Source organism: Battus philenor, unplaced genomic scaffold (genome assembly GCF_028537555.1).
Source record: "Battus philenor isolate CCGP_79_NKW_IND1 unplaced genomic scaffold, ilBatPhil1.0.hap1 SCAF_7, whole genome shotgun sequence".
In the NCBI taxonomy this organism is placed as follows: Eukaryota; Metazoa; Arthropoda; class Insecta; order Lepidoptera; family Papilionidae; genus Battus; species Battus philenor.
In genome coordinates, this window is record NW_027181737.1 from 8,680,279 (window position 1) to 8,692,891 (window position 12,613).

Consider the following 12,613-nt stretch of genomic DNA (forward strand, 5'->3'; position numbering starts at 1 on the left):
ACCATGAATTGACCTTTGATTCGATTATTTTGTTACAATAGCCTTCTATTCAATTAACATTGTAAGAGAGAAAACAATCAAAAAGAAACCTGAGAATATATGAATATATAATATTATAAATTACTTCGTAAAAACACAATAACTAATTTTATTAAATTATTAAACCCAGGGCTATTAGAACAACCCGGCCAGCAGCCAGGATACCCCGGATCTCCTGGCCAGTCAGGACAGGCAGGAAAACCAGAACAACCAGGACAGCCAGGATACCCAGAACAATCTGGACAACCAGGGGGACCAGGTCAACAAGGCCAATCTAGCCAACCAGGCTACCCCGGAACACCAGGCCAGCCAGGACAAGCAGGCAAACCAGGACAACCAGGACAGCCAGGACAACCAGGCTACCCCGGAACACAGGGCCAGCCAGGACAGCCAGGTCAACCTAGCCAACCAGGACAGCCAGGCAAACCAGGACAACCGGGACAAGCTGGTCAATCAGGAGAACAAGGCCAACCAGGTCAACCTGGCCGTCCCGGCCAGCCAGGACAACCAGGCTACCCAGGAACTCCCGGCCAGCCAGGACAGCCAGGCTACCCCGGAACTCCCGGCCAGCCAGGACAGCCAGGCTACCCCGGAACTCCCGGCCAGCCAGGACAGCCAGGCTACCCTGGAACACCCGGTCAGCCAGGACAAGCAGGCAAACCAGGACAACCAGGACAGCAAGGACAGCCAGGCTACCCCGGAACTCCAGGCCAGCCAGGACAACCAGGCCAGCCCGGACAGCAAGGCTACCCCGGAACACCAAGCCAGCCAGGACAACCAGGCTACCCTGCAACACCCGGCCAGCCAGGACAACCCGGCTACCCTGGAACTCCTGGTAAGCCAGGACAACCAGGATACCCAGGGCAACCAGGACAACCCGGAGGACCAGGTCAATCAGGTCAACCAGGCCAAGCAGGCCAGCCCGGACACCCTGGAACTCCAGGCCAGCAAGGACAACCAGGCTACCCCGGAACACCAGGCCAGCCAGGACAGCCAGGCTACCCCGGAACTCCCGGCCAGCCAGGACAGCCAGGCTACCCTGGAACACCCGGTCAGCCAGGACAAGCAGGCAAACCAGGACAACCAGGACAGCAAGGACAGCCAGGCTACCCCGGAACTCCCGGCCAGCCAGGACAGCCAGGCTACCCCGGAACTCCCGGCCAGCCAGGACAGCCAGGCTACCCCGGAACTCCCGGCCAGCCAGGACAGCCAGGCTACCCTGGAACACCCGGTCAGCCAGGACAAGCAGGCAAACCAGGACAACCAGGACAGCCAGGACAACCAGGCTACCCCGGCACACCAGGCCAGCCAGGACAACCAGGCTACCCTGGAACACCCGGTCAGCCCGGACAAGCAGGCAAACCAGGACAACCAGGACAGCAAGGACAGCCAGGCTACCCCGGAACTCCAGGCCAGCCAGGACAACCCGGCTACCCCGGAACACCAGGCCAGCCAGGAAAGCCAGGCTTCCCCGGAACTCCTGGCCAGCAAGGACAGCCAGGACAAGCAGGCACACCAGGACAACCAGGATACCCAGGGCAACCAGGACAACCCGGAGGACCAGGTCAATCAGGTCAACCAGGCCAAGCAGGCCAGCCCGGACACCCTGGAACTCCAGGCCAGCAAGGACAACCAGGCTACCCCGGAACACCAGGCCAGCCAGGACAGCCAGGCTACCCCGGAACTCCCGGCCAGCCAGGACAGCCAGGCTACCCTGGAACACCCGGTCAGCCAGGACAAGCAGGCAAACCAGGACAACCAGGACAGCAAGGACAGCCAGGCTACCCCGGAACTCCAGGCCAGCCAGGACAACCAGGCCAGCCCGGACAGCAAGGCTACCCCGGAACTCCCGGCCAGCCAGGACAGCCAGGCTACCCCGGAACTCCCGGCCAGCCAGGACAGCCAGGCTACCCCGGAACTCCCGGCCAGCCAGGACAGCCAGGCTACCCTGGAACACCCGGTCAGCCAGGACAAGCAGGCAAACCAGGACAACCAGGACAGCCAGGACAACCAGGCTACCCCGGCACACCAGGCCAGCCAGGACAACCAGGCTACCCTGGAACACCCGGTCAGCCCGGACAAGCAGGCAAACCAGGACAACCAGGACAGCAAGGACAGCCAGGCTACCCCGGAACTCCAGGCCAGCCAGGACAACCCGGCTACCCCGGAACACCAGGCCAGCAAGGACAACCAGGCTACCCCGGAACACCAAGCCAACCAGGACAACCAGGCCAGCCCGGACAGCAAGGCTACCCCGGAACACCAGGCCAGCCAGGCCAGACAGGACAACCAGGTTACCCTGGAACACCCGGTCAGCCAGGACAAGCAGGCATACCAGGACAACCAGGACAGCCAGGACAACCAGGACAGCCAGGACAACCAGGACAGCCAGGACAACCAGGCTACCCCGGAACTCCTGGCCAGCAAGGACAGCCAGGCTACCCCGGAACTCCAGGCCAGCAAGGACAGCCAGGCTACCCCGGAACTCCCGGCCAGCCAGGACAGCCAGGCTACCCCGGAACTCCCGGCCAGCCAGGACAGCCAGGCTACCCTGGAACACCCGGTCAGCCAGGACAAGCAGGCAAACCAGGACAACCAGGACAGCCAGGACAACCAGGCTACCCCGGAACACCAGGCCAGCCAGGACAACCAGGCTACCCTGGAACACCCGGTCAGCCCGGACAAGCAGGCAAACCAGGACAACCAGGACAGCCAGGGCAAGCAGGCGGCCCTGGAACTCCCGGCCAACCAGGACAGCCAGGCTACCCCGGAACTCCCGGCCAGCAAGGACAGCCAGGACAAGCAGGCACACCAGGACAACCAGGATACCCAGGGCAACCTGGACAACCAGGAGGACCAGGTCAACCTGGCCAACCAGGCCAGCCCGGACAGCCAGGCTACCCCGGAACTCCCGGCCAGCAAGGACAACCAGGCTACCCCGGAACACCAGGCCAGCCAGGACAACCCGGCTACCCTGGAACTCCTGGTAAGCCAGGACAAGCAGGCAAACCAGGACAACCAGGACAGCCAGGACAACCAGGACAGCCAGGGCAACCAGGCGGCTCTGGAACTCCCGGCCAACCAGGACAGCCAGGCTACCCCGGAACTCCTGGCCAGCAAGGACAGCCAGGACAAGCAGGCATACCAGGACAACCAGGATACCCAGGGCAACCTGGACAACCAGGAGGACCAGGTCAACCAGGTCAACCTGGCTACCCAGGAACTCCCGGCCAGCCAGGACAGCCAGGCTACCCCGGAACTCCCGGCCAGCCAGGACAGCCAGGCTACCCCGGAACTCCCGGCCAGCCAGGACAGCCAGGCTACCCTGGAACACCCGGTCAGCCAGGACAAGCAGGCAAACCAGGACAACCAGGACAGCAAGGACAGCCAGGCTACCCCGGAACTCCAGGCCAGCCAGGACAACCAGGCCAGCCCGGACAGCAAGGCTACCCCGGAACACCAAGCCAGCCAGGACAACCAGGCTACCCTGCAACACCCGGCCAGCCAGGACAACCCGGCTACCCTGGAACTCCTGGTAAGCCAGGACAACCAGGATACCCAGGGCAACCAGGACAACCCGGAGGACCAGGTCAATCAGGTCAACCAGGCCAAGCAGGCCAGCCCGGACACCCTGGAACTCCAGGCCAGCAAGGACAACCAGGCTACCCCGGAACACCAGGCCAGCCAGGACAGCCAGGCTACCCCGGAACTCCCGGCCAGCCAGGACAGCCAGGCTACCCTGGAACACCAGGCCAGCCAGGACAACCCGGCTACCCTGGAACTCCTGGTAAGCCAGGACAAGCAGGCAAACCAGGACAACCAGGACAGCCAGGACAACCAGGACAGCTAGGGCAACCAGGCGGCCCTGGAACTCCCGGCCAACCAGGACAGCCAGGCTACCCCGGAACTCCTGGCCAGCAAGGACAGCCAGGACAATCAGGACAACCAGGTCAACCTGGCCAACCAGGCCAGCCCGGACAACCAGGATACCCTGGAACACTCGGCCAGCCAGGACAGCCAGGCTTCCCCGGAACACCAGGCCAGCAAGGACAGCCAGGACAAGCAGGTAAACCAGGACAACCAGGATACCCAGGGCAACCTGGACAACCAGGAGGACCAGGTCAACCAGGTCAACCTGGGCAACCAGGCCAGCCCGGACAACCTGGGCAGCCAGGCTACCCCGGAACTCCAGGCCAGCCAGGACAGCCAGGCTACCCCGGAACACAAGGCCAGCCAGGACAACCAGGCTACCCTGGAACACCCGGCCAGCTAGGACAGCCAGGCTACCCTGGAACTCCTGGTAAGCCAGGACAAGCAGGCAAACCAGGACAACCAGGACAGCCAGGACAACCAGGACAGCCAGAGCAACCAGGCGGCCCTGGAACTCCCGGCCAACCAGGACAGCCAGGCTACCCCGGAACACCTGGCCAGCAAGGACAGCAAGGCTACCCCGGAACTCCAGGCCAGCAAGGACAGCCAGGCTACCCCGGAACTCCTGGCCAGCCAGGACAACCAGGCTACCCCGGAACACCAGGCCAGCCAGGGCAGCCAGGCTACCCCGGAACTCCCGGCCAGCCAGGACAGCCAGGCTACCCCGGAACTCCCGGCCAGCAAGGACAGCCAGGACAAGCAGGCACACCAGGACAACCAGGATACCCAGGGCAACCTGGACAACCAGGAGGACCAGGTCAACCTGGCCAACCAGGCCAGCCCGGACAGCCAGGCTACCCCGGAACTCCCGGCCAGCAAGGACAACCAGGCTACCCCGGAACACCAGGCCAGCCAGGACAACCCGGCTACCCTGGAACTCCTGGTAAGCCAGGACAAGCAGGCAAACCAGGACAACCAGGACAGCCAGGACAACCAGGACAGCCAGGGCAACCAGGCGGCTCTGGAACTCCCGGCCAACCAGGACAGCCAGGCTACCCCGGAACTCCTGGCCAGCAAGGACAGCCAGGACAAGCAGGCATACCAGGACAACCAGGATACCCAGGGCAACCTGGACAACCAGGAGGACCAGGTCAACCAGGTCAACCTGGCCAAGCAGGCCAGCCCGGACACCCTGGAACTCCAGGCCAGCAAGGACAACCAGGCTACCCCGGAACACCTGGCCAGCAAGGACAGCCAGGACAAGCAGGTAAACCAGGACAACCAGGATACCCAGGGCAACCTGGACAACCAGGAGGACCAGGTCAACCAGGTCAACCTGGGCAACCAGGCCAGCCCGGACAACCTGGGCAGCCAGGCTACCCCGGAACTCCAGGCCAGCCAGGACAGCCAGGCTACCCCGGAACACAAGGCCAGCCAGGACAACCAGGCTACCCTGGAACACCCGGCCAGCTAGGACAGCCAGGCTACCCTGGAACTCCTGGTAAGCCAGGACAAGCAGGCAAACCAGGACAACCAGGACAGCCAGGACAACCAGGACAGCCAGAGCAACCAGGCGGCCCTGGAACTCCCGGCCAACCAGGACAGCCAGGCTACCCCGGAACACCTGGCCAGCAAGGACAGCAAGGCTACCCCGGAACTCCAGGCCAGCAAGGACAGCCAGGCTACCCCGGAACTCCTGGCCAGCCAGGACAACCAGGCTACCCCGGAACACCAGGCCAGCCAGGACAACCCGGCTACCCTGGAACTCCTGGTAAGCCAGGACAAGCAGGCAAACCAGGACAACCAGGACAGCCAGGACAACCAGGACAGCCAGAGCAACCAGGCGGCCCTGGAACTCCCGGCCAACCAGGACAGCCAGGCTACCCCGGAACACCTGGCCAGCAAGGACAGCAAGGCTACCCCGGAACACCCGGCCAGCCAGGACAGCCAGGCTTCCCCGGAACTCCTGGCGAGCAAGGACAGCCAGGACAAGCAGGCAAACCAGGACAACCAGGCCAGCCAGGACAGCCAGGCTACCCCGGAACTCCAGGCCAGCAAGGACAGCCAGGACAATCAGGACAACCAGGACAACCAGGCCAACCAAGCCAGCCCGGGCAGCCAGGCTACCCCGGAACACCAGGCCAGCCAGGACAACCCGGCTACCCCGGAACATCAGGCCAGCCCGGACAACCAGGCTACCCCGGAACACCAGGCCAACCAGGACAACCAGGCCAGCCAGGACAGCCAGGCTACCCCGGAACTTCCGGCCAGCCAGGGCAGCCAGGCTACCCCGGAACTCCCGGCCAGCCAGGACAGCCAGGCTACCCTGGAACACCCGTTCAGCCAGGACAAGCAGGCTACCCCGGAACTCCCGGCCAGCCAGGGCAGCCAGGCTACCCCGGAACTCCCGGCCAGCCAGGACAGCCAGGCTACCCCGGAACTCCCGGCCAGCCAGGACAGCCAGGCTTCCCCGGAACTCCTGGCCAGCAAGGACAGCCAGGACAAGCAGGCAAACCAGGACAACCAGGATACCCAGGGCAACCTGGACAACCAGGAGGACCAGGTCAACCAGGTCAATCTGGGCAACCAGGCCAGCCCGGACAACCTGGACAGCCAGGCTACCCCGGAACTCCTGGCCAGCCAGGACAACCAGGCTTCCCTGGAACACCCGGTCAGCCAGGACAAGTAGGCAAACCAGGACAACCAGGCTACCCCGGAACTCCAGGCCAGCCAGGACAACCAGGACAAGCAGGCAAACCAGGACAACCAGGATACCCAGGACAACCTGGACAACCAGGAGGACCAGGACAACCTGGACAACCAGGCCAGCCCGGACAGCCTGGACAGCCAGGCTACCCTGGAACACCCGGTCAGCCAGGACAAGCAGGCTACCCCGGAACTCCCGGCCAGCCAGGGCAGCCAGGCTACCCCGGAACTCCCGGCCAGCCAGGACAACCCGGCTACCCCGGAACATCAGGCCAGCCCGGACAACCAGGCTACCCCGGAACACCAGGCCAACCAGGACAACCAGGCCAGCCAGGACAGCCAGGCTACCCCGGAACTCCCGGCCAGCCAGGACAGCCAGGCTACCCTGGAACACCCGGTCAGCCAGGACAAGCAGGCTACCCCGGAACTCCCGGCCAGCCAGGGCAGCCAGGCTACCCCGGAACTCCCGGCCAGCCAGGACAGCCAGGCTACCCCGGAACTCCCGGCCAGCCAGGACAGCCAGGCTTCCCCGGAACTCCTGGCCAGCAAGGACAGCCAGGACAAGCAGGCAAACCAGGACAACCAGGATACCCAGAGCATCCTGGACAACCAGGAGGACCAAGTCAACCAGGTCAACCTGGCCGGCCCGGACAGCCAGGCTACCCCGGAACACTAGGCCAGCCAGGACAACCAGGCTACCCTGGAACACCAGGCCAGCCAGGACAACCCGGCTACCCTGGAACTCCCGGTAAGCCAGGACAAGCAGGCAAACCAGGACAACCAGGACAGCCAGGACAACCAGGACAGCCAGGGCAACCAGGCGGCCCTGGAACTCCCGGCCAACCAGGACAGCCAGGCTACCCCGGAACTCCTGGCCAGCAAGGACAGCCAGGACAATCAGGACAACCAGGACAACCAGGCCAACCAGGCCAGCCCGGACAGCCAGGCTACCCCGGAACACCAGGCCAGCCAGGACAACCCGGCTACCCCGGAACATCAGGCCAGCCCGGACAACCAGGCTACCCCGGAACACCAGGCCAACCAGGACAACCAGGCCAGCCCGGACAGCCAGGCTACCCCGGAACACCAGGCCAGCCAGGACAACCCGGCTACCCCGGAACACCAGGCCAGCCAGGACAACCGGGCTACCCCGGAACACCAGGCCAACCAGGCCAGACAGGACAACCAGGTTACCCTGGAACACCCGGTCAATCAGGACAAGCAGGCAAACCAGGACAACCAGGACAGCCAGGACAACCAGGACAGCCAGGACAACCAGGCTACCCCGGAACTCCTGGCCAACCAGGACAGCCAGGCTACCCCGTAACTCCAGGCCAGCAAGGACAACCAGGCTACCCTGGAACACCCGGCCAGCCAGGACAACCAGGCTACCCTGGAACACCCGGCCAGCCAGGACAACCCGGCAAACCAGGACAACCAGGACAGCCAGGACAACCAGGACAGCCAGGGCAGCCAGGCGGCCCTGGAACTCCCGGCCAGCAAGGACAGCCAGGACAACCAGGACAACCAGGTCAACCTGGCCAACCAGGCCAGCCCGGACAGCCAGGCTACCCCGGAACACCAGGCCAGCCAGGACAACCAGGCTACCCCGGAACACCAGACCAACCAGGACAACCAGGTCAACCTAGCCAACCAGGCCAGACCGGACAACCAGGCTTCCCCGGAACACCAGGCCAGCCAGGACAGCCAGGCTACCCCGGAACTCCTAGCCAGCAAGGACAGCCAGGACAATCAGGACAACCAGGTCAGCCTGGCCAACCAGGCCAGCCCGGACAACCAGGCTTCCCCGGAACACCAGGCCAGCCAGGACAGCCAGGCTACCCCGGAACTCCTGGCCACCAAGGACAGCCAGGACAAGCAGGCATACCAGGCCAACCAGGATACCCAGGACAACCTGGACAACCAGGAGAACCAGGACAACCTGGACAACCAGGAGAACCAAGTCAACCAGGTCAACCTGACCAACTAGGCCAGCCCGGACAGCCAGGCTACCCCGAAACATCAGGCCAGTCAGGACAGCCAGGCTACCCCGGAACTCCCGGCCAGCCAGGACAGCCAGGACAGCCAGGCTACCCCGGAACTCCTGGCCAGCAAGGACAGCCAGGACACGCAGGCAAACCAGGCCAACCAGGATACCCAGGACAACCTGGACAACCAGGAGGACCAGGTCAACCTGGCCAACCAGGCCAGCCCGGACAGCCAGGCTACCCCGGAACTCCCGGCCAGCCAGGACAGCCAGGCTACCCCGGAACTCCTGGCCAGCAAGGACAGCCAGGACAACCAGGTCAACCTGGCCAACCAGGCCAGCCCGGACAGCCTGGCTACCCCGGAACACCAGGCCAACCAGGACAACCAGGTCAACCTGGCCAACCGGGCCAGACTGGACAACCAGGCTTCCCTGGAACACCAGGCCAGCCAGGGCAGCCAGGCTACCCTGGAACTCTTGGCCAGCCAGGACAGCCAGGACAAGCAGGCAAACCAGGACAACCTGGCCAGCCCGGACAGCCAGGCTATCCCGGAACACCAGGCCAGCCAGGACAACCCGGCTACCCTGGAACACCCGGCCAACCAGGACAACCAGGTCAACCTGGCCAACCAGGCCAGCCCGGACAGCCAGGCTACCCCGGAACACCAGGCCAGCCAGGACAACCAGGCTACCCTGGAACCACCGGCCAGCCAGGACAGCCGGCACAACTCGGGCAGCCAGGACAACCTGACTTCCCTGGACAGACTGTTCAAGTTGAAGGTAACAGAATTTAAATAAATTTGTTAAATTATATAAATTCACGTTATTTCAATAAGAAAATATCATTAAAAAATTTATCTTTAAATGTATTTTAAAAATCTGTTATTTTTTGTAAAAGGAACTCTTTTAAATTTCAGGTGGTGATTCAATAGGTCAACCAAGCGGAACAGGTGTACAACCTCCCATTTATACACCCATCAACCAAATGCCGCCATTCCCTATTTACGTAATACCTTACCCCTTGCCCATAGTACCAAGTCCAGTATCTTGTCCATGTTATCTACTTAACCCTAGCCAAAATAATACAACAGCAATGTCTCAAACGCAAGGACAAAATTACGTCAACCAAGGATATGCTCCATATGGTATTATAGGATTCATACCCGTAGTTTTTATACCTAACTGTCCTGGAAATGTTACTGATATGCAAACGGCACAACAGAATTTCCCCACTGCTGTACCAGTTCCCTATAATTGTGCACAGTGTCAAGCAAACTCAGGTATTTATAGATATTTAGGAAGAATAAATGGTGCACGAAGTGCAGATTTAAAAATAAATGATTTGAAAGAAATTAAATCTTTACCGGAACTCGAAAATTTATTGAAAAATCAAATAAGACCAATGAGGAAAGGTTTACGTAAAATTGCAATACATCCAAGAGTGTTAGATGACGGAAAAAATAGTAAGAAAGTTCAACAAAATTAACTTATTATGGATAAATTAATAAAATTATTGTCTGGTTATAGGGAAAATAAATTGAAAATAATAAATAATTTTGAGACTGTCTGATTAGTACTTGGACGTTCTCAAAATTGTTAAGTTAGTTTTTTTATCCATAATTATAAAAATGTTGAATCAATGATTAATAATGATAATTAAAACACGTTCTGTTATGATTATCCGTCATGTAAACTGCGACCCAAAATATTGCATATTTTTTTTATTTTAATACTGTTTACGGAGAACAAAGTTTGTAATCTTTAGAAAAAGAAATAAAAATTGAAAATTAATTTTGGTCTATTCTTTTTTTTGTTACCTTTACTTATAAAAGAACTATTGTTTTTGCATATTTCACTTATTATCACTGTCTATTATTAATAAGTTCAATGATCAGTCTACCAGTTTTTCTAAAAATACATCCAATTTTAAGTTTCGAGTTACTAGATTTTTTTTTCATATTATAATAAAACTTAGCTATAATATTCATTAAATATATAGTACAGTATTTATTAAATTTTATTATAAATTAACTTTTTTATGCCTGCGAAATATCCGGGTAAGTAGGCACAGGAAACTAGGAATTAAAGGGCGACGCATCTTTTCTAGTAGCCGTTTATTTGCAGTTTGTACACCACTTATTACCACTATTTAAGGACTCAGTACTACTAATACCCTTCTTAACAACTAATGACAACATTGTGATTAACTATTAAGGTAGTTTGAAGGTCTACCCTGACAATTATAAGGCTTACTGTATAGATATAAAATGATTTAATCTGTTTCAAAACCCTTGTTAGCGTTTCACTGGTTTAAAAACTCTTTTTGACATAGGCTCAGGTGGTTTAAGTAGTAGGTGTGATGAGTTTGTAGCTGACTCAGGTTCAACTGCGAATGAATGCGATTTCAATTGCTTGTTTTGAATTGCTTGAACCGACACGACATCTTACACCCGTTCTTCAGAACTTTGCTCAACCACCTCCACATTAAATGAAACATCGGATAGATTGGGCTTGCACCCAATTTGATCTTTGTGTCTTTTAATAAATCAACCATTACCATTTTCTACTGTGCACATAGATGAACCTTCTGTGTTTAATATTTTTCCTTTTACCCATTTGTCTTGCATCCCACGTCCCCTTGCGCAAACTCGCTCACCATTTTCAAAATTGGTCGTCACGCCGCTTACAAACATAACCTAGTTTCCGTGAATTATCCTAACTTTCTCCTCTACTCTTCCATGGCCGCAAAGCTACTTTAAAGGCGAGCGTAACGTGCGTTTCAGTATTAACCTAGCTGGAGATTTCTCCGTAGAACTATGCACAGAATTCCTAAAAGCTAGTAAAAATATCTGAGGAACAGTATCGGCATCTACATTATCGTGTAATGCCTTTTTATTGCTCGTTCATGCGACGCTGTTCCTATTTGTATTATTATTTAGCTAATTACCAATATTTAGTGCAATATTCTCACTCGTTTCGTTTCTTTCACAATTTTCTATAGCCAAATTATAAGTAAGTAATAATTTGCCTAGAAAAAATGTCTATAAGACATTTAATCTGCCATTGCAGTGTGTAAGTAGATGATGAATGAATAAGTGCAACATACATCTAATAGATCTAGTTAGAGATTTTTAAAAACAAAAACTGTCACAAGTATACTAATCGATATGTACTAAAATTTACGAGTTCTCAGCAAAATAAATAGTCAGTCTACCGACCAAAAAGAAAGGGAAATAATGTAGTACAGATACCAGCCGGTTGGTGACATTGGGGAGGGGGGAGGCCTTTCGAGAACTTAATGAACACCTCAACCTTCACAACCCTCTTTGCGGGTTGATTTTCTATTTATATCATAGGTTGGGGACAAAGCACGCGTGCACCTGCTCTCCTGCCAAAAACCTACATACCTGCTATAGTCGATTAATATATAACAAAATAATGAAACAACGTACAAAACCCTGCGAGAAATCTCCTTGTCCCTCCTGAGCTGTTCAAAAACTTTCGAAAAAAATCATCGTTTACTTCCTCGACCTGCCCTCAAAAGAACTTTAAAAAATTCAAATTCACAAATCTTGGCGGCTATTTGTATAGAGACGCTAACAATACCAAAGTTATATCAACCAAAAATTATACCAACGTTCTATAGGCAAGTGTTATTAATGCTGTTTGTGTTTAAAAACAATGACGTCACTATATATTGTGACGATAAATTTAACCATTTGTTCCTTTACTTCCGTCTGGAGGCAGGCGCTATTGAAGCTATTGCGCAGCGCTACGACAAATTTAACTATATTTTTAATTTATACTTGGCTTTAATTTAACCGCCCTTATTACAGCAATGTATCATAATAAATTAATTATTTTCTTGTTAATTACTAAAGGACATCTTTACTTTCAATTAGGGTTTTTACTTTAGAACATTTACTTCTATTCGATATTCGAATACTTTTATTCGATAAGAATTTTTTTTTGATAGTTCGATGGCTTTGCCCTAATTTCAAATAATGTTGA

The 12,613-nt window shown here is 56.2% G+C and overlaps 1 protein-coding gene across 1 annotated transcript in view; it reads left to right on the forward strand.

Annotated features, from left to right (window-relative positions):
- LOC137930984 (collagen alpha-2(IV) chain-like) overlaps positions 1 to 10,376 on the forward strand; it is a 28,860-nt gene extending 18,484 nt beyond the window's left edge. The window contains exons 9-15 of the mRNA XM_068774364.1: positions 170 to 1,378; positions 1,910 to 2,710; positions 4,097 to 6,157; positions 6,662 to 6,976; positions 7,232 to 7,669; positions 8,480 to 9,382; positions 9,520 to 10,376. Coding sequence (XP_068630465.1) covers positions 170 to 1,378; positions 1,910 to 2,710; positions 4,097 to 6,157; positions 6,662 to 6,976; positions 7,232 to 7,669; positions 8,480 to 9,382; positions 9,520 to 10,088 — 6,296 coding nt within the window. The 3' untranslated portion in view covers positions 10,089 to 10,376. The remainder of the gene's footprint in view (positions 1 to 169; positions 1,379 to 1,909; positions 2,711 to 4,096; positions 6,158 to 6,661; positions 6,977 to 7,231; positions 7,670 to 8,479; positions 9,383 to 9,519) is intronic.
- The last annotated feature ends 2,237 nt before the right edge of the window (positions 10,377 to 12,613 follow it).